At 39.4% G+C, this 21,063-nt stretch overlaps 1 protein-coding gene across 3 annotated transcripts in view; it reads left to right on the top strand.

Moving 5' to 3' along the window:
* Positions 1-19,579, top strand: part of LOC136857891 (uncharacterized protein ZK1073.1) — a 405,857-nt gene extending 386,278 nt beyond the window's left edge. For all 3 annotated transcript variants that reach the window (XM_067136930.2, XM_067136932.2, XM_067136931.2), the window contains exons 6-8: positions 243-358; positions 1,994-2,156; positions 18,368-19,579. In XM_067136930.2, coding sequence (XP_066993031.1) covers positions 243-358; positions 1,994-2,156; positions 18,368-18,601 — 513 coding nt within the window. In that variant the 3' untranslated portion in view covers positions 18,602-19,579. The remainder of the gene's footprint in view (positions 1-242; positions 359-1,993; positions 2,157-18,367) is intronic.
* Positions 19,580-21,063: the final 1,484 nt, after the last annotated feature.

Genomic DNA, 21,063 nt, shown 5'->3' with positions numbered 1-21,063 from the left:
AAAATAATCAAGTAGGATAAATACCTAGAAAATAACTAGAATACTGTATTAATAAAGAATTTTGCCATGTTTTAATGATAATATTGGTGCCTCTTCTATTAGCCTCCTCATATTCTATTCCAATCGAATGAGGACATCAAAGGGTATAGTAAATGGAATGATATTGCTGTGGGTTTAATATATAAATCTATCATACATTTCCTTAAAATGGATATTAAACTTACATGTGTTTTGTTTTTCAGCAACTTGTAAATGAAACTAATCCAGATAAGGAGAAAGTCATGCAAGAGTTTCAAGCTCGACTACGAGGGACTATCAACAGCAAGAACCTCAAGTTATATGTCAATGCATTTTTGGCGTAAGTTGGATGATTCACTCTGTGTAAACACAAATTTATAATGCATATTCTTAGAATTCTTAATTCAGTAATAATGAATATTAATCCACAAGAGGCATGTTTTAATGGATATTTAATTGGGATATAACTTCTCCTGAAATCCTCAAGTACCAAGAGTATAAATCTAGGTGTATGAGTTACCATACAGTAGGCCTGGCTAAACAGCACTCCAGTCTTGCACACCAAGTGCAGAGTGGATAGGTGTTGAAAGCAAAGAAAGAGGGAAAGCAGGTAAAGATTCAACCTTTCAAAAAATGATATCAACAAAAGGGCCAATAAAAAACAAGAAGCTGAAAGACTCCCTAAGTCTTGAAAATCAAATAGCATCAGGCTCTGAAAACAGGAGTTGGCCAAGAGTGGTCAGATAGGAAAGGTGAACATTACGAGCCTGGCACAAGAAACTACAGACCTCATTGTTGCCATCCAACTCCACCCCAATTTGAGAGCCACTAGGAATTATTTGCTTATAACAGGCAGGAGATAACATGAATGAATTCTGCACCTCTATCTGCAGGATAGATTGAAGAAGAGAGAGCCTAGTGTGGAAGGAAAGAAATAAAGGCAATGGTGTGTGAAGATGTAGCTATTGTTCTTATCCTTTCACATGTTCATATTTGCCCTTGTCTCCTGTTTCTCACTCTTTGTCTCCCACTCCTTAGGCCACAAAATCTTAACAACCTCGGAAGGGTTAACTAAGGGAGGTGAGGTGGGAAAGTTGAAAGTGAGGAGCCGGGCACAAGTAAGTGGAAGCAATGTTAGACTCACTAGTATCCTGTGGTCACCAAACTACATCCCCCTGTGGGTGGGGGTGGTAGAATAACACCCACGGTATCCCCTGCCTGTCGTAAGAGGTGACTAAAAGGGGCCCCAGGGGCTCTGAACTTGGAGCGTGGGTTGGCGACCACTGGGCCCTTAGCTGAGTCCTGGCATTGCTTCCACTTACTTGTGCCAGGCTCCTCACTTTCATCTATCCTATCCAACCTCTCTTGGTCAACTCTTGTTCTTTTCCGACCCCGATGCTATTAGGTTTGCGAGGGCTAGGGAGTCTTTCATTTTCACGCCCTTCGTGGCCCTTGTCTTACTTTGGTCGATATCTTCATTTTTCGAAGTGTCGGATCCCTTCCATTTTTTTCCCTCTGATTAGTGTTATATAGAGGATGGTTGCCTAGTTGTACTTCCTCTTAAAACAATAATCACCACCACTCACCAAACTACACACCCAAGTTCAGCGACCCTGGACATTTATTCAAAAAGAGACTGCTTATCATTAATGTAGAAACAACTTTATTGTGTTTGTGAGGCCAGTTTAATTTTTGTTAGTTTATAATTTTATCATAGATTACTATCTTGGAAGTGAAAATTCCACAGTGTATAGAGTTATTTAGTACTTCTTCCAGGCTGAACTGTGTTACTATGTTACTACAGATACTAGCAGATTACTATGTTGACTCTTTCATTAACTTTTTATACATTTTGTATTTACACATATAGTTTTTCATTGAAGAACAGAGATTTAATTCCACTCTGTTCTTACTTTATATTTATGCAACTCTCTTTTCAATCTGATTTGATATGTATCTTTACAACTGATTCCAGGCGTAAGGATTTACCCCTTAAAAATTGCAAGACAGATGTACTGCTCATCACTGGAATGCTCAGCTCCTATTCCTCTGTGGTGGAGAAATTGCATCGGGAATTGGACAAGACCAAAGCCACATTGCTCAAGGTGGAAAGAGCTGGTGATGTGTTGCTGGAGGCTGTAAGTATTTTAGATCTATATCTCTGTCATTTGATATTAGTCACATGTACTATCTGTAATTAACACAGCTTTAATGCTGAGTGATTCACAATAGGACTGGTGAATTGCACCATATGTAAGTCTGAAGTTCAATTCTTGTGCTGAATGGTACCTTACACACTCAGATTTATCAAAGATTTTACTTGTCAGATCCGAAGGGTGTGAAGAAAAAAAAAAAAAAAAAAAAAAAAGGACTTTCTAGGTTTCATAAACCTGATACCATTGGGTTCGGAAAAGAACAAGAGTTGACCAAGAGAGGTTGGATAATAAAGATGAAAGTTAGGAGCCTGGCACAATTAAGTGGAAGCAGTGTCAAACTCAATTACGGGACCCATGGTTGCCAACCCATGCTCCCAAGATGGGAGCTCCTAGGGGATTTCCCTTCTAGTTGCCTCTTACAACAGGCAGGGGATACTATGGATGTATTATACCATCCCCACCCACAGGGGAAACTAAAACAGACAAACTAACTGAGGTAGTGGTGATTATTGTTTTAAGAGGAAGTACAACTAGGCAACCATCATCTATATACTGTAACATTAATCAAAGAGAAAAAAAATGGAAGGGATCCATAACTTTGAAAAATGAAGATAATGGTCAAAGAAAGACAAGGGCCACGAAGGGCGTGGAAATGAAAGACTTTCTAACCCTCAAATGCTCTAATAGCGCTAGCGTCAGAAAAGAATAAAGTTCACCAAGGGAAGTCGAATAGCATAGATGAAAGGTAGGAGCCTGGCACAAGTGAGTGGAAGCAATCCCAGGACTCAGCTAAGGGCCCCGTGGTCGCTAATCCATGCTCCAAGTTAAGAGCTCCTTTTAGTCACCTCTTACAACAGGCAGGGGATACCGTTGATGATATCCTACCGCTCCCACCCACAGAGGTTAAAGAAGGGGATGGAAAGCAGAAAAATGAAACACACTCAGAGATGGAAGAGAACAAGTGAACACAGCCATTGTTAACAATACTATGAAGTTTCATTTAAGTGTTTGCCTTCCTTCATTGAACTAGGCATTGAAATCATGAAGTGTAGAATGGAAAATTTAGCAAAAGTTACAAAAGAAGGATGTGGGGTAAGAAAAATTCAAAGTACCTTTTTTACTTACCTACCTAGCATTCAGGACAATGAAAAATGAAAGCAGTGTGACTTCCTACATTTTAATTTTTCTAATTATTCCCAGTCCACCTGTTGCTATTTCTTGGTGGATGTAGCATTTTTTTCATCTGTCACTTGTCTGAGTGTTCTACTCATAAGGTCAGTCATGCTGCAAAACGCTTTCTGGTCCAGTGAAGAAAAAGCAGAGTCACCTCCGTACAGGCCATGAAGTCCCTTGGAGGAGCGGAAGGTAAAGGCTTCCACCATTGTTAACCTTGGCACGTGATGGGGTAGAGTGGTTAGCTCTACACCCGGCCACCTTTGCCCCCAGGAATTAACCTGGTACTCATTTTTGTGTAGGCTGAGTGAACCTCAGGGCCATATGCACCTCTGGAAGTGGAAATCTCATTTCTTAAATTTTACAACTTCCTGGCGGGGATTCGAACCCACGTACTTCCGCGCGAACCGAGCATGCCTTTACTGCCTCGGCCAGGCAGCCCCCCAGTGGAGAAAGCAATAGCAAATTACATCAATCTTCATCTTGCCTCGTATGCTTCATTTTGGCACCGCCATTGGTTTTTGCACTATCCCTATAACCTTGGATGGTACTATTCAAGGATCCAACCATCTTCAAGCTGATGACTTAATAGATAAAATTATTATTATGTACTTGGTGTGAATTGTTCCCAAACCCCTTTTCTCAATTCCTCTTTTCCAAAACAATTTTTCTCCAGACCATTTTTCCCTATGCATTTTTCTACCAAAGAACTCTCCCAATGCATTGTTTCCCAATGTTTAGCTTTCCCAAATCTCTTAATTTTGTACTCAAAGTCTATTATTATTGAAGCAACACTTACAGTAGTAACTATGAAACCTAGCCTGATAGCTGCAGTCACTTAAGTGTGGCCAGTATCCAGTATTCGGGAGATAGTTGGTTCGAACCCCACTGTCGGCAGCCCTGAAGATGGTTTTCCGTGGTTTCCCATTTTTACACCAGGCAAATGCTTGGGCTGTACCTTCATCAAGCCTATGGCTGCTTCCTTCCCACTCCTAGCCCATTCTTGTCCCATCGTCGCCATAAGACCTATCTATGTCAGTGCGACGTAAAGCAAGTTGTTAAAAAAAAAAAGTAACTATGAAAAATTATGATTTTTTGATTGTGATATCCAATTTCTAAAGCAATATCAAAATTATTTGTACAGTCTAATGAGCCTGTCATCGTGACTTTTCCCAGAGGTGAAAAATACTTGCCCTCAGTGACTACATATATCACTGCCATTGATACAAAAGGCAACAGAGGCCACTGTGTTTGCTGCAGTTTAAGAATACTGCAGTTACAAAAAGCATTGGGAATACCGCCACCATTCTGAAGGAAGGACATGCACCAAATGAGGAAGAAGTTCAAACTCAGATGTTGGTTAACAAAATTAAACAAATTGCATCTGATCATCCATAAATTACCCCTTCCTGGCTATTAAACAACAATCTCCCTGCAGTTTCCTCTGGTGTTTTAAGAGACATCCAGGAGTGAAATTTTTTAAAAAGAATGGTAAGGCAGGAATGCATGAGAAATCAATTGAGAGAACAAAAATTAAATGGGGATCAGTTTCTGCTTTTATGATAATTGGATGATGTTGTGCATCATGCAGCTATGTGTCAAATCTTAGTTTTGAGCAAAATGCATTCAATGGTTTTCATATTTAAAACCATCTTATAAAATACATTTTAGTCAAAATAAGTCAATATTTGGTACAGTTACATAATGTGGTGCACGTAATGCAATTATTCACAAGAAAACTCATTCAGTGCTATTTTATTTGTTTTCCTCAAATTTAACTTAGCCGTATTGGCAGTTTGCGGATCAAAGATATGCATCAAGCGACTAAGCACCAAACAGTGGCAGTAAACTTGTTGATGTTCAGGGCTACAGAACATGTAGTTATGCAACAACAAGTTAAGTGCCACTATGTGAGATTTTGTTGTTAATAACCAAGAACCAGCAACAAAATATTAAGTTTACAATACCTATTAGTATTTTATTATATAAGAATTTCACAGAAACATACTTCAATAGGACTATATTAACAGTGGAAATTGTTTACTAGTTACTGAACATTCACAGTTTAAAGCAAAATACAAATCTAGTTACAGAAATATAAAATATATATATATATACATTAGTTCTTCATTTCTCACACACTCTCACTTTGCAGTGTAATTTTTTTCTTTTTTTTTTTGCTTCACGTCGCACCGACACAGATATGTCTTATGGCGACGATGGGAGAGGAAAGGCCTAGGAATTGGAAGTACAGCTCCAGCATTTGCCTGGTGTGAAAATGGGAAACCACGGAAAACCATATTCAGGGCTGCCAACAGTGGGGCTCGAACCCACTATCTCCCGATTACTGGGTACAGTGTAAAATTGAGGTCTTCATAAAAACCATTTGTACCATCATATTATGTTCCACCATTTGAATACAGTTTTTCACCGTCATTTGGAATGAGATGCATGATACTCTTCAAGTCTTTCAGTTTGGGTTTTGATATCGGCTTCCCATTAGGCCATAGAAGTTCTAGATTATCATTCCAAAATACATCGTGATCACTCAGACGTGATGAGCTTCTTCTCTTCAAGCAAATTTCTTGACCTTCACTGCTACTGAAAGAAGTTTTCATAATAAGAGAATATGGTTTGCTCTTTGATTTAGATTTTGCTGGCTTTCAGCCAACTCACAGTCTTACCTTCAGCATTCTTCTTCCTGTTCATTAGTGGTGGTGATTATTGTTTTGATGATAATGATGCTTCTTGTTTAAAGGAGCCTGACATCTAGGTCATAAGCCCGATTATTGTTTTAAGCAACCATCCTGTATAAAACACTAATCAGAGAGAAAAAAGGGATGGATCCGACATTTTTAAAACTGAAGGTATTGGCCAAAGAAAGACAAGGGCCATGAAGGGCATGAAAATAAGACTCCCAAGGCCTCAAGCACTCTAATACCATTGGGTTGGGAAAAGAACAAGAGTTGACCAAGGGAGATCGGATAGGATAGATGAAAGTGAGGAGCCTGGCACAAGTAAGTGGAAGCAATGCCAGGACTCAGCTGAGAGCCCCATAGTTGCCAACCCATGATCCCAAGTTAAGAGCCTTTGGGGCCCCTTTTAGTCACCTCTTACAACAGGCAGGGGATACTGTGGGTGTTATTGTACTGCCCTTACTCACAGGGCGATCGTGTTTGTTACCTTCTTTTCCAAACAAGCAGATCCAGTGAAATCTTCCTTCTTCATCTCTTTTACTACCAATTTATTTTTTCTATGGCAGTGTTTCATGACTTGCATATTAAGGAGCACTTTATGTCCCCAAAGTCGTCGTCATTGGGCAAGAAACTGTGCCCAGATATTAGGAATTTCATTTGAATGTTTTCTAATGTTGGATATGAAGCCAGGATCTTTTCATAATAACAAGCTTTATGCATCTGCTCTGAATCCCACAAGAATCAGACCACAATATTACATGTTTCTTTCCCTCATCTAAATTTTCCATGAGATGTTGTCAGAGACATGACTCTATCTCTTGTGCTTCACAGCCACCTTGCCCTTCTACCCAGACAAAGCAGTCTCCATCATGAACTCTACAGTTGTACAGCCACAATAAGCATCTGTGGAATATAATATTAGTGGAGATACTTGGCAAAGGTAGAGCTCGCTGGAGGTCGAATGTCAGAACTACTAAATCTTTCACCTCAGCAGCACGCTTCATGTCATTCTTCATTTCTGAACATGCCATTCCTGCTACCTCTCTTGATCTCCAGTTGGCACCTTAGGTTAAACGAATCCTCATGACTTTTCAGTTGACCAAACATTGTAGGTGTCTTTCTTACATACTTACATGCTTTGTGCCTCAGATTGAATTCAGAGTAAAATATTTTCTTATAGGAGGACAGTGATACAGGCTCCAAATGTTCAGTTTTATAGAGGCGAGAATGGTTGGAAGGAAGTCACTATGAGTCTGTGCCCTGCAGTAGTGTGACTTAATACCCAGGGAATTTGTTTATATAGCTGATTATTTCAGCCACCTTCCTTTCTTGTAATCTATTTACAGTGTTAGATTTCCCCCTGGAAATTTCTTGTCTTTTTCATTTATTCATCAATCCCGTCGCCCAGATATTCTAAGAGTTTGAGTGAAAATTTGTTAGTGTACTTGCACACCCACCAAAGTGTAAATTCTAGTGCAGGTTCTTCTGCTTGTTTCCTTGACTCCCTTTCTCTTTACCTCGACTATGGATACTTTGCTAGAAATTAACAAAACCTTAGCTTCATTAGATTCTAAACTCCAGGAATTGTTGAATTCCTTCCTTCTATCTTCTATGACTACTTTTTCATGGCATTTTATCCTTGCAATGGAAGTCACAAAATTCTTTATCATCGACAACCTTCTCACATTGGCTAACATATGACTCATTTAGCTGCATTTCCTTTTTCTGGTATCCTTGCTTTGACCAGGTTTTCTTCTTTTTCATCCTTTTCTTGGTCTGCCTTCTGATTTGGGGGCTGTGATCAAATTTTCTGAATTTAATGAAGGTGAATCAGCAATTGCTTTGGAATCATTGACACTTTCATTTCTGGCTTCCACTGTATTAACAGAGTTTATGGTTTCCATAACAGGGATATTAAAAAGTATCACTTCAGAAGTGGTTTGACAGTTCTCTATAACATGTTGTTCTGTTACATTACTTCCTTGTATTGAATCATTATCAATGTTTTGGAAATTTGGAGGACATGTGTTAGAACTTTTGATATCTTGCACATTTGTTCATCTAGGTGTGAGTTCATCCCCACCACAGTGGAATAAAAAAATCATAAGCAGAAAAGAAGGAAGTGATAGTATTCCTAAATTCTTGTCCTCGGACACTCTCAGCACTAAAAGCCATGAGTCATTTCATTTTTTTCGTTCCTAAATTCTGACTACCTGACGAGGAATTGAACCCACATCCTACTAGACACAGCTGTACCACCTGTGCTAGCTCACCTACTTCAAGGCCTTAGTGAATGACTTATAATTAATTATTTACGTAATGAATGTTTATGACCTTGCTGTATTTATTACTATTTTTTTCTTTTTTACAATTTGTTTTATGTCACACCGACACAGATAGGTCTTATGGTGACGATGGGGTGAGAAAGGCCCAGGAGTGGGAGAGAAGTGGCCGTGGCCTTAATTAACACGTTGAATGCCAGACCGAATTTAATAGGATTGCCGTCTAGTGCCGCGAGCTAATAACATCGAGTTACTCCCTGGTGCCAAAACGTTCACAGGCTTAACCAAGCAAATGATCGCTGAAATTAGGATGTATTTATGATATATTATGTTAACTTATTATGTATATTAGGTAAAATAATGTGACCCCATATGGGGTCGTATTGGTCATTACGAATTGTACACGTACACGCGCCCCCATATGGGGTCGTACTTATACAGTAGTTACTGTCCCGTCGCTCGTTCATACTTACATTTTCCTTTGCAGGGACGCGTTATATGCTGTTGATTTTGATAGATATGTTAGCTTATTCATACTGGAGCCGTAAAAATATACGATCCCCGATTTTAGGTCAGGAAATATTTGTAAATGACGATCTTCCGATTTTAGGTTAGGAAATTTTCGTATAAAATGTAGTTACATAATGTATTTCGTAAATTAGGATGTAACAGAATAATAATGTAAGAAGAATTAGTAGTTACGGAATATTGAATAAGTACCATATATAATTTTGTTTGTATAACTTTTAATTTGAGTAAGAGAACCTAGCAGCGATAGTTGTGCAACATGGGAAACCAGTGAATATATCGTTGAATACCGTCATAATTGTTGCAACAGCTAGTTTGGAAAACCGGAGTACAGTGAAGTTGTGTATGCTGAAGACTGCAATTCATCAATCTGGATGAACGTGCGAGATCGCTATTTGCTCTGTACTGGGTTCAAAATCACAGTAACTATATACTTCGTCTATATCATCATTGTTCGACTTGTTCGATATATCGTCCAGACTATCTGCACTAAGTCTTTTACTGCTCGATTTACTCGTAACGACTTAAAAAAAGAAAAGGAAACTCAGAGCACTGCACACTTACATAAAAAGTTCGTGTTCGGGATAGCCAATCACTTTGTCACCCTACAAAGCACTCTTTTTGTATCCATATGGGGTCGCGCCAAAACAGGAATTGAGGAATGGAAAGTGGACTACGCATGTACATAAATAGACGACCAGCAGATGGCAGGAAGAGACTTTATACATCTTCGAAACACATACATACTGCGTACCCAAATGGGTTCGCACCGTCCTCGATTTAGAGCGAACGTACGACCCCATATGGGGACGAGAAGTTCAAAAACTTGGCTACTCTCACGTACCCATATGGGGTCGCATGGCACTCAACGTGTTAAGGTACAGCCCCAGCATTTGCCTGGTGTGAAAATGGGAAACTACGGAAAAACATCTTCAGGGCTGCCGATAAACCTACTAATTCTCTAATGCAAGCTCACAGCTGCGCACCCCTAACTCCATGGCCAACTCGCCCAGTTATTTATTACTAAACTAACTAACCCCAAACACCCCATCCCTCATGATACTACAGCCCTGATGGGCCTTGGCCTACCAAGCGACCACTGCTCAGCCCAAAGGCCTGCAGATTTATGAGATGTTGTGTGGTCAGCATGATGAATCCTCTCGGCCTTTATTTGGCTTTCTAGACCAGGACTGCTACCTCACCGTCAGATAGCTCCTCAAATCTAATCACGTAGGCTGAGTGGACTTCGAACCAGCCCTCAGATCCAGGTAAAAAACCCTGGCCTGGCCGGGAATCAAACCTGGGACCTCCGGGTAAGAGACAGGCATGCTACCCCTACATCACAGGGCCGGTATTTATTACTAAACTGCTTGGTAAAATTAACCCATTTTAGGCCAAGATTAGAAATCATTACAAAATACATGTTTTTTTGTTATTATGCATTAATTTAAGAGTAATTTATTCCAAATATGAAGGAATTTAGAAAATCAGAGTTTGTAGTATTTGCAGCATAGGTCATTTTCGACCCCAGCATTCAGTTTGGTGTTTACCAACATAACTGCATTAAATATCGCTTCCAATACACTTATAGTGTGATACAGTAAAAACCAAGCATGCACTAATGATAATGCACAGGATAGCAATAACTCATACTACATACCTGTGACATATGGGACATGTCCCTTTCAGTTCGATTTTCTATCTTCTCCAGCTTTTCCACAGACGATAATGCAAGTATTTTTTGTATTCTCTGTGTCATCATACGAGGTTAAGAGTGACGAGCACACCACACCGATTCTCAATAAACAAACAGTGTATCCATATTCAAGGACAGTAAAATGGTATGCTATGTCACTTAGCTGGATGTTACAGAAAGCCATATACCACTTAGTGAATCAATTCTTTGGATAAGGCAGATATACAGTTGATGCATAACTTGTAACCCCACATTGTGATAGTGGTGCTTATGTTTTTCTTCTGTTATAGCTGTTTAAATTCAAACAAAGCTTCATGAGAATTCAAGCAGTTAGTTCTACCCGTTGGGTGATAGATGGTCCCTTAGCTGGTTGATACATAACACCGTCTAGTGGTGGTGGTTTTTGTTTTAAGAGGAAGTACAACTAGGTAATCATCCTCTCTGAACAAATTAAGTGGAAAAGAAATTTAAAATAAAACAAAGTTATTTATTCAACAAAAGAATTTGGAACGAAGTACAAAATAAAATAAAAAAATTATTGAATTAAACCAAAAATTTACTAACGAATCAAAAGGAAACATGTGTTCCCTGAGTAACAGTACACTTATAATTTACATACCCTTGATTAATCCACTGTCGCACATAAGCGGGTGACGAGATCAGCAGTAGTCGCATCATCGGCTAATATGCGTTCAAGTGTTCCCTGCAGGCCGAGGCTCCGTCTTAGACCAGAGAGATTGGCGCACTCTGTAAGGATGTGGGCCATGGTGAAGTCGGCACCACAAGAACACACTAGGGGGGTCTTCTGATATGAGTGCATAGATTGCTCATGACCTATCCTCAGCCAACACAAAACTATGGCCTCTCTCCATAAAGACCGGAAAGAGGACCATCACACGGTGGTTGTCTTCTTAATTTCTCTCAGATTTTTAGAAGTTTGAATAATTAGCCACTCCAACTCTGAGGACGCCAAGATTGCTTGACGTAGCTGAGAACAAATATCTTTAGCAGGTATATTAATAGGTATTGGAGGTAAAAGTCCTGCTTCCTTTGCAGCTTTATCCGCAAGTTCATTTCCCGCAATCCTAACGTGGCTTGGAAGCCATGCAAATGTGATTCTGGTGCCAGCATCACTTAACCTGGCTAGAAAGTCATGAATCTGCTGCACCAGAGGCTGTTGCGAAAAACAGGTTTCAATAGACTGCAGAGAGCTTGAGTTGGTACACATAAGAAAATGGTTTCTTTCATCACCCAGTGCAAACTGCAGAGCTTCTAAGATGGTGTAAAGCTCCACAGTATACATGCTACATACACTATGAAGCGAGATCTTCGAGCTCATATCATTGGTGACGAAAGAGCAACCAACATTTCCTCAGATTTTAGAACCATTTGTGAAGATATGTCTCGCGGCCGGATAGTAGTGAACAAAGTCCTGGAAATACCTCCGATAAACGGAGGAATCTGTGTTCACCTTGGGTCCACGGAGTAGATCTAGACATATATATGGACACAGAACTGACCACGGAGGCATCTCGCTAAAAATCTGTTCAAGATAACCGAAAATCACGACACAAGCTATCCATTGGAAACCTGACCGGCCATGTGGCATTCGGCCAGTCTTAGTACCTCTGGTGGTACTGGGTACTAAAGATGCACTGATAGCTTGGATGTAGTGGCATTTCACAGATTTTGGCAGCATATGTGAGGAGTAACTGCTGCCTCCTTATTTAAAGATGGAACTCCCGCTTCAGCAAGTAGGCTGGGAATGGGGCTAGTACGGAAATCTCCCGTTGCCAGCCTAACTCCACTATGGTGAACACTGATTCAAAGGCTCAGCATAGGTTTTGATGCTGAGCCATAAGCCGCACTACCATAGTCCATTCGGGAGAGGACCGTTACCTTGTGGAAACGTAGCAGCACCGCACGGTCAGTCCCCCACAAAGTGCTGCTGAGAAACTTAAGCATGTTAAGTGTCTTCATGCAGAAAACCTTCAGCTGACGAATGTAGGGCTACCACGTTAGTCTCTTATCAAAATGGAGACCCAGGAATCTGTAGGTGTCTACCACTGGTAAAACACTGTTTTGCAAGTGGAGCTCTGGTTCAGGATGCACAATCTGACTTCAACAGAAGTGCACAGCTGAGGTTTTCGTTGCTGAAAATTGAAAACCATGTTGCAGGGCCCATCTGTCGACTCGGTTAATAGCTTGCTGTAGCTGTCTCTCAGCAAATGCCACCCTTCTGGAGCTGTAATGTAGAGCTAAATCGTCTACATACAGCAATGGAATGACTGCGAGCCCAGCAGCAGCTATGCTGTTGATGGCGATTGCAAACAGCGAGACACTCAGTACAGATCCCTGTGGTACTCCATTTTCTTGAATGTAATATCGAGAAAATTAATTTCCTACTCGGACTCAAAAGAGTCAGAGGGACATGTTCTCAATAAACGTTGGCAAATTTCCCCTAAATCCCCACTGGTGTAGTGTGGAGAGAATCCCATATCACCAAGTAGTATCTTAAGCTTTCTCCAGGTCAAAAATCACGGTGATTAGGTGTTCCTTCCGGAGAAAGGCCTTCTGAATGGCACTCTCCAGTCTGACCAGATGATTGGTGGCAGACCGATGAGAGTGAAAACTATAGTGGTAGTTAGACAAGACACCTTCCTTTTACATAGCCCACATAAGATGCTGGTTAACCGTCCTTTCAAATAGCTTACAAAGGCCATTATTAAGGCATATTGGCCAATAACTATCCAGAAATTTTGGATCTTTACCTGGCTTGAGAATTGGTATCACAATTCCCTCATGCCATTGAGATGGAAATAGAGTGAAGATATCCTTGAGGCATCAGTCACTCAAATGCTTAAGTATTTGACTGTGGATTTTGTCCAGTTCAGGAGCTGTATCTCTGCTTAGCGCAAGTGCACTCCGCAATTCCCACATCGTGAAAGGCACATTATAAGAATGCAAAGCAATACAGGCAAAAGAGAGATGGTGTGCCTCTGACTCACACTTTATTGGTAGAAATGCAGAATTGTATCTCTCAGAGCTGGACATATCTGCAAAATGTGACATGGTCTGAAATTACTGAAGGAATCGCAATTATATCTCCATTAATGGAGATTCCGGGGAATGAGGACAAGTTCTGTACTCCAACAATACGGCAGAATTTTGTCCATACTTGTGATAACGGATTATGTGCCTGTTCCCCTGTGTTAAGCACGCAAAGATCAAACTGGTTGATCAATTGCTCGAGAAGACGGAGAACCCCAGAGTGTGTTACGGGCATACATATCCCCCAGCAAGAGAAAAGGAGGAGGCAACTGAGCGATCAAATCTTGTAGTGCATACATGTGAAGATTGTAGTCCAGTGGAATGTACACATTGCACACCGTTGTCATTACTGGCAATGGAGTGAGAACTGCAACTACACCCAGCTGAGTATGGAGCGGTACTTTGTCGCTGAAGATGTCGGAGCAAACTAGGGTACAAACGCTCTCAGTCGCTGCACTGTCCACAGCTACTCTGTCTTTGGAATAAAGACGATATCCTCTCATAGTAATATCATGTCCAGGTCTCAGAAAGTAATCGAGTAGAGGGACATCATATTTCCTCACTCTTCGCCACCATTTTCAAACATTTTGGAGGAGGTCTAGCAGATGACTTGCCAGGTTTCTTTAGGGATTCCTGAACCCCCGATCTGGTTGGAGAAGGTTTCTTCTCAAAACGTGTAAGGAAGCATTTAGGCTTCTCTTTCTCCTCCTTTTTTGGGCCAGTTGAAGGATGGTTGGAAGGTGATTTTCCTGCCTTTGTTGACGAAGTCTTTTTCCCCGCCCTTGTGAGGGAGGATTTCCCAGTCGAATATGTCTAGGAAGAGTTCTTCCCATATGTCTTTGGCAATTACACACTTGCTGACTGTTGAACCTGTGGTTTGACGATTACTTGCTGGGTGCTTGTATTGCTTGCGGAACTGATGGTGGGACAGAGAGTACAAAACTTACGGGAGATATGCGTACACTAGCAGCCTTCTCTGCAAAGGAGACGGAGAATTCCGGAGGAGCCATTGATTTATACTTCTTCCGTGTCTCTGGATAAGAGAGTTTATCCAGAGTCTTACTTTTTCTCCTGCTTAAATGTAGGACATTCCTTGGACCGAGGGGCGTGCTCTCAGTGCAGTTAACGCACACTGGTGGTGATGTACACTCCACACCGGCATGCGCCCCTTTTCCACATGCCCTGCATATCGCTGATCCCTGGCAGTGTGGTGAGGTGTGACCAAACTGCTAGCAGTTGTAGCACCTCATAGGAGAAGGAAAATATGGCCAAACAGTAAGGGTGTACTTGGATACCTTAATACGTTCAGGCAGTTTCTTAAAATCAAAAGTTAAGGTGAAAGCTCCTGTGTCATAGAGGTTGTCAGCGACATGCCTTTTAAGACGTTTAATATCAGACACAACTCTACAAACAAGGCTCAGGATAAGGTCATCATCGGAGACCTTAATCAAATCCCTATGAAAGATGACTTATTTACAGGAGTTAAGGGACTTGTGGCTCTCAATCTTAACTGACACTGGCCCGAACATTGTGGCTTCCAATAACTTCTTACTCTGCAGGAGCATACTAGTCTTACCAAGAAGATGTGCAAGAAGCAGAGTGGTGGAGGGTGGTGATTATTGTTTTAAGATGAAGTACATCTGGGAAACCATCTTCTATATAACACTAATCAGGGAGAAAAAATGGAAGGGATCCGACACTTTGAAAAATGAAGGTATCGGCCAAAGGAAGACAAGGGCCATGAAGGGCGTGAAAATGAAAGTAAGTGGAAGCGATGCCAGGACACAGCTCAGGGCCCTGTGGTTGTCAACACACGCTCCCAAGTTGAGAGTCCCTGGGATGTAAGAAGCAGATGAGGAAGAGTGACCCCGCAGAGATTTTTCACACAAAGAGAAATTTGGAGTTGCAAAATCAGAGACATGGTATGTCGATAAAACATTCAAATGCTTGCCAAACCTATTCACACAAATGTTCACAGTTTTAGGGTCCATTAAGTCACTTAACAATGATCAAAAAGTGACATTCCCTTTTATTTTCACTCTCTTGTTTGCAAAGACTGAAAATCTCTATGTTCAAGTACTGCAGGCAATCAAGGACGAAGCAGAGCGGCTACAGATACAATTTACTCCATCACCAAGAGTAATGTCTTTGAAGTAGTTATAATTAATGCTGTATTGAGGATCCACCCTGAATCAAACACTTTGTGTTGCTTTTTCCACCTGTGTTAGTCAATGTATCACAAAACCCAACATTGTGGTTTACAAAGACAACACAATGATCCGAATGACAGGTTCATTAATGAGGCAGTACACATGCTTCTGTCTCTCACTTGAAGATATACAACAGTGTTTATTCAGTCTATTACAACATTTTCCACAAAAATGAACCAAAATAGCAGAGTACTTTTGCAAAATGTACATCACTGGACACCCAGGATGGGGGAGGAGATGGCTAGTACCACCATGATATCCCCTGGAAAGGTGGAACATCTACACAACTACATTACTCAGTGAGAACCGTACCTACAATGCCAGTGAGGGGTGGCATAACCATTTCCAGCACCACCCCTCACTATATTCAGTTCTGTTAGAATTCCAGAAGGAACAAGAGGACATGGAAATGGCCATTTTGCTTCTGTTGCTTGGCCAAGTAAGAATGCAAGAAAGAATAAAATTGAACTTCCATCTACTCTGTGTGTAAAAAAAAGAGAACAGGATATCCTGTATCTGATTACCGATTACTTAAGAACACTGAAACATTTTTTCTCCCTTTGACGTACATTGCTTGATAACTATTTTTCCATAAACTTGGAATAATATATATATTGATTTCTTGAAAAGATTTTGGACAAACGTTTCATCAGGTAATATGTACTGGGAAAATTAACAATTGGGAAAAAATGCCTTGGAAATAATTGACGAAGGGAAACTGGTATTGAGAGGATTAATTTTGGGGAAAAGCTTCTGGGAATCAGTGTGGATCTACAGTCATTTTTAAAAATTTGATTATTCTTCCTCAAACTGTTAAGGTTGCTGAAGATGACAATGAATACTGATCAAGTTATCTGTAGTTGTGCTAAGTCAGTAGGAAAAAGAGATGTAAGTACATAGTTCATGGTTGATATTCAGTGCATGAGTATACAGCTAATGCTTAAAAACAGAAAGATTACTGTTAAGTCTCTTAATTGGTGGAATAGAGGTGATGTCATAGGACAGATATTTAGGCTACAGTATGCAGATGCCCCAGATGATGATTATTTCACCCCATACACCTAAATGTCTCATCACTGTGACCAGCAGTTTGGGAATAGTTCCCCTCGCTTCTGGCTGAGACCTATGACCTCAATGCCTTCTAAATTGTTCTTGTCTTTGTAATATGGGATGCTACACATACATTTTCACTTCTTCTCCGCATCCACTTTCTTGAGGTTGTTATACATGGGTCCCAAATTTGATGGTCAGATCAAGAATGATGCCCTTTTTGCCATCAGGTTTTCTCCAGACCCTGAAATTCTTTACGCACTGTGTACCCTTTTTCTTGTAGCATGTCACCAGTTTTGGTGGTGTCTTGAGTGTCTTCAACATTCGCTGTACCAATAGGTTCCTAAGGCTTGAGCCAAAGTTATCTCACTATATCTCCTGCAGTAGTTATCCTTGGATCTGCCTGGAACAGCATGTACAGGTGCAATGTTTGCTGTCATCTTTCCTTCCTGTACAAGTTAGCCCATCCTGTTTCCTTATCCACTGATTTGCTGGAATGAATTCTTGATACCCCTCCCTATCTTAGTTGATGCCAGTTTTTATATTCTTGTTCCCTGAGAGCTTTCCTGATAATGATATAGATGTTGATTCCCATAGGGAACCTGAAATATTGCACTAGCCACGCATCTTGGTGGGTGTGCTATGTACCAACTGATGAGCCCAACTTAGCACACGGGGGCGAAATGCTGGCAACCAGGAATGAGTTAGCTGGAAAATTTATAATGTCCAATAATGGACAATTATACTGATATTAGCTTTCCTGATATGTTGTAGAGACCTTCTTGTGTCTGCAAGCTGGAGATACTGTTGTGGAAATATATTGTAGTTATTCTCAGTTTTTTATTTTTAAATCTCCTGATTTCCTTAATTCAAAATAATCATGGCACTATGTTTCTGCTGGTGACTTTGATATTAATGCCCCTTAAATTAATCATCAGCTAACCAGTCAACAATATTTAGTTGTAAAGTTGTAAGGATGATATCTTGGCAATGTTGCTAAACAGTACTCAATCCTCAGCTGTTTAAGTAATTTATGTAATGGAAAGAAAAAGTGACGGTTATCATATATGGAAAGAGAGAAACATGAATAGGAACACCTAATAGGATAAACACAATGGCAGGTCAGAACTGGAAGAGGGAAAAATAGGAAAGGAGGCAATGAAACATAAAAACACAAAAGGACAGAGATATTCTCTTCATCTTAAGAAGCTGGGAAGCAGAAACAAGCTCATCAAAGCTGAGAAGAAATGGATGTAGAAGAATTGAGACTGATGAGGAGAGAGCATGTCTATTTGAAGATGGCAGTGTATTAAGATGCGGAGATTGTCTTTGTCCTTTTGTTTTCATGTTCATCCTTGCCTAGTTTTTCTACTGCTCCCTGTTCTGATGTTGACCTGTCATTGTGTTGATCCTATGTGCTTCCATCCATGTTCCTCTCTTCTAATCACTTGTATCATATGTATTACAGTGTACATGAGCCCTTCATTTAAAAAATATTTTATTTCAGCCCTATAAGGTGGCCCAGAGCATCCTGTTGTTCTGCAAAGGACAAGGTCTTCTCACATCCCTGACATTACCCGGTGTCGATCGGCAGAGAGCCTCGTTGGGTGGGTCCTTTGATGCCGAAGGTCATCCACGACGGATGTCCCGTGGTATGAGCATGGAAGAGTATGATAAGCCCAATATCAGGCGCCTCTCCATCACCATCAACAACGACAGTGTACCCAATAAGCACAACTGAATTTGAAGAAAAGAGCGGACAATTTCATTGGTACCTTAATTCCTGGCAAAGCCCAGCCATTGTGTTATTTCAGTAGTTGTACATGATGAGTAATAGAGACCTAGAACTGAAATACCTAAACTTAAGTATGAATTTTGCTCTTATAGATGCACTTATATGTTGATTGTACCCAGTTGCAGTTTTAAGTTAATTCTCCCATAATTTTGTAACTACTGTATTAGGCTCTGCTTATCTATGAATCTGTGAACCTGTTGCCTCATATATACGTGGCTTGATTAAGGTATGAACATTCTTGCTGCAATAAAAAGCCACAACGATGTTGCGCAAATACTTTCTGCACAATAAACAATATCTTATATACAATATATAACGTTTTATAATTAGATAGTTTAAATCTGTACTGAATAGAAAGCAATGAGCAGGTTTATGTAGTTGGTGTTGTGTGGTAGCATCTTCTAGCTGAAGCAAGGACTGAAAATGTTTAGATGCCAGTGAAAGCAAGTATAGTCGATGCCAAAATATAACACAGAATCATCTGATGCATCTTGTCAGATGAATATTGTTGCTAAGACCCCAAATAATCACTAGTATAAAGACAAAATGGTTTTAAAAAATGTGTAGAATTTGTACATTTGAGACATTAAAATGAATAATTTGGATGTTGTATTTAGAACTTTTGTAAAGAAATTGTTCACAAATCTGAGAAACTACAAACTTGTCTTAATTTAACTGGCAACTAGTTTTTAATTTCCTCATGTGTGACAAATGTGCAACTGTTAGTGTACCTGATGCTCCTTCCTGGGATGACAATTGAAAAGGAGTAGTGCAGGCCTCAAGTTGTTTATTTGTTGTTATAAAGGAATATATTTTGAAGCATTTTTAAAGTTCGTAGTGGGAACAATATCATCCAATGTATTTGATATAATTATGTACATAGATTTTATAATCTGTTCTGCAATATATATTTTTTGACTCTCAGATATTTTATCTTTTTCATTTGACCTATTTTTTCCTGCTTTCAAATACATTCAAAATCAGGGTTACTTATATCAAGAGTAAACAACTCTAAGGTAGGTATTACATGAAAATTAAATTACTGAGATTTGGCAAAAAAAGAGAGAGATACTGTGATTGTTGTTTAATGTGATAAAAAAAATAGCACATCATAACTGGAGGAGGAAGAGGAAACACTCAAAGACTGAAGGTACAGAGTGATTAAAAAGTAGGGATATTATAATAATAATAATAATAATAATAATAATAATAATAATAATAATAATAATAATAATAATAATAATAATAATAATAATAATAATACATTAAAATAAATAAATGATATTAAAATAAAATAAAATAAATAAATGATATTATTATTATTATTATTATTATTATTATTATTATTATTATTATTATTATTATTATTATTATTATTATTATTATTATTATTATTATTATTACCATGTGCATACACTTCCTTTTAATGGTATTTAAGCTGTCAAATTTAAAGTTTAATTTTACTCTACCAAATGGGTGATCTGCTGCTGAATTGGACGAACAGTGAATGTGTAACCAGCAGTAGCATAGCAAAGGTTTGACTGGTGTAGGGGGTGGGCAGGGGGTGGTTATAGTTAATATATTGTGTGGTGCACACGTGCATGACTGTCATTATAAGGACACTGATACAAGGAATTATGTTGATATTCAGATTGCAGTACACTAGAAAACCTTGCATTAAAATACAGAACAAAAACAATATGATCAAGGTCAAAATTTTTACAGCAAATGGTATGTTCAGTTAACAATCTAAAATCCAACTTTGGAGTCTTCTTAGAAAATAGATTCAGCAGATCTGTTGATTTTACAATTATGTCTCCATGAATGTTTATTTAGTTTATTGTTTATTATCAGCTTCTGTTAATTTTATTTAAGTAAAAATTTCCATGGTGGGGTGGGAATCTAACCCCCCAGTAACCCTGGCTTTGGCCTTGTAACCAAAGATGTTTTACAAGTCCACAACATTGACACTGAGTACCAAATGGACTCTTTTCTACCCATCAAAAAACTCTCTCTGTTGGGTTTTAGCCAATGATCTTTGGTATACATAGTCTGGTACTCTACCACTGATCCACAGAGTGAGATAGAATGAGCAATGAAACCTAGAAAACCTTTGGTCAAAAAGTTTTAAGATTCTGAAGAACATAGGGATCAAATAGGCTACAGAGAAAGAAGGGGAATCTACAATCTGTGCAAAAATACAATTGTACTAATAAAGCATAAAAGAGAAACAAATATCCAAAGAGGAGAAAGGTAAAGATGCAGTTTGTATATCAACCTTTTAAATATTTATATAGGTCATATAGGAAATCAAAAGGACCTTTAAAGCATTTGCAGTTTAAATAGATTAATCACAATAAGATTTCTGGGTGATATTGTTAGTTTATCTGAGTCTACAAAGAATCTGG

Source organism: Anabrus simplex, chromosome 1 (genome assembly GCF_040414725.1).
Source record: "Anabrus simplex isolate iqAnaSimp1 chromosome 1, ASM4041472v1, whole genome shotgun sequence".
Taxonomy (NCBI): Eukaryota; Metazoa; Arthropoda; class Insecta; order Orthoptera; family Tettigoniidae; genus Anabrus; species Anabrus simplex.
Note: the sequence above shows the minus strand (reverse complement) of the source record. Positions and strands in the feature narration are given on the sequence as shown.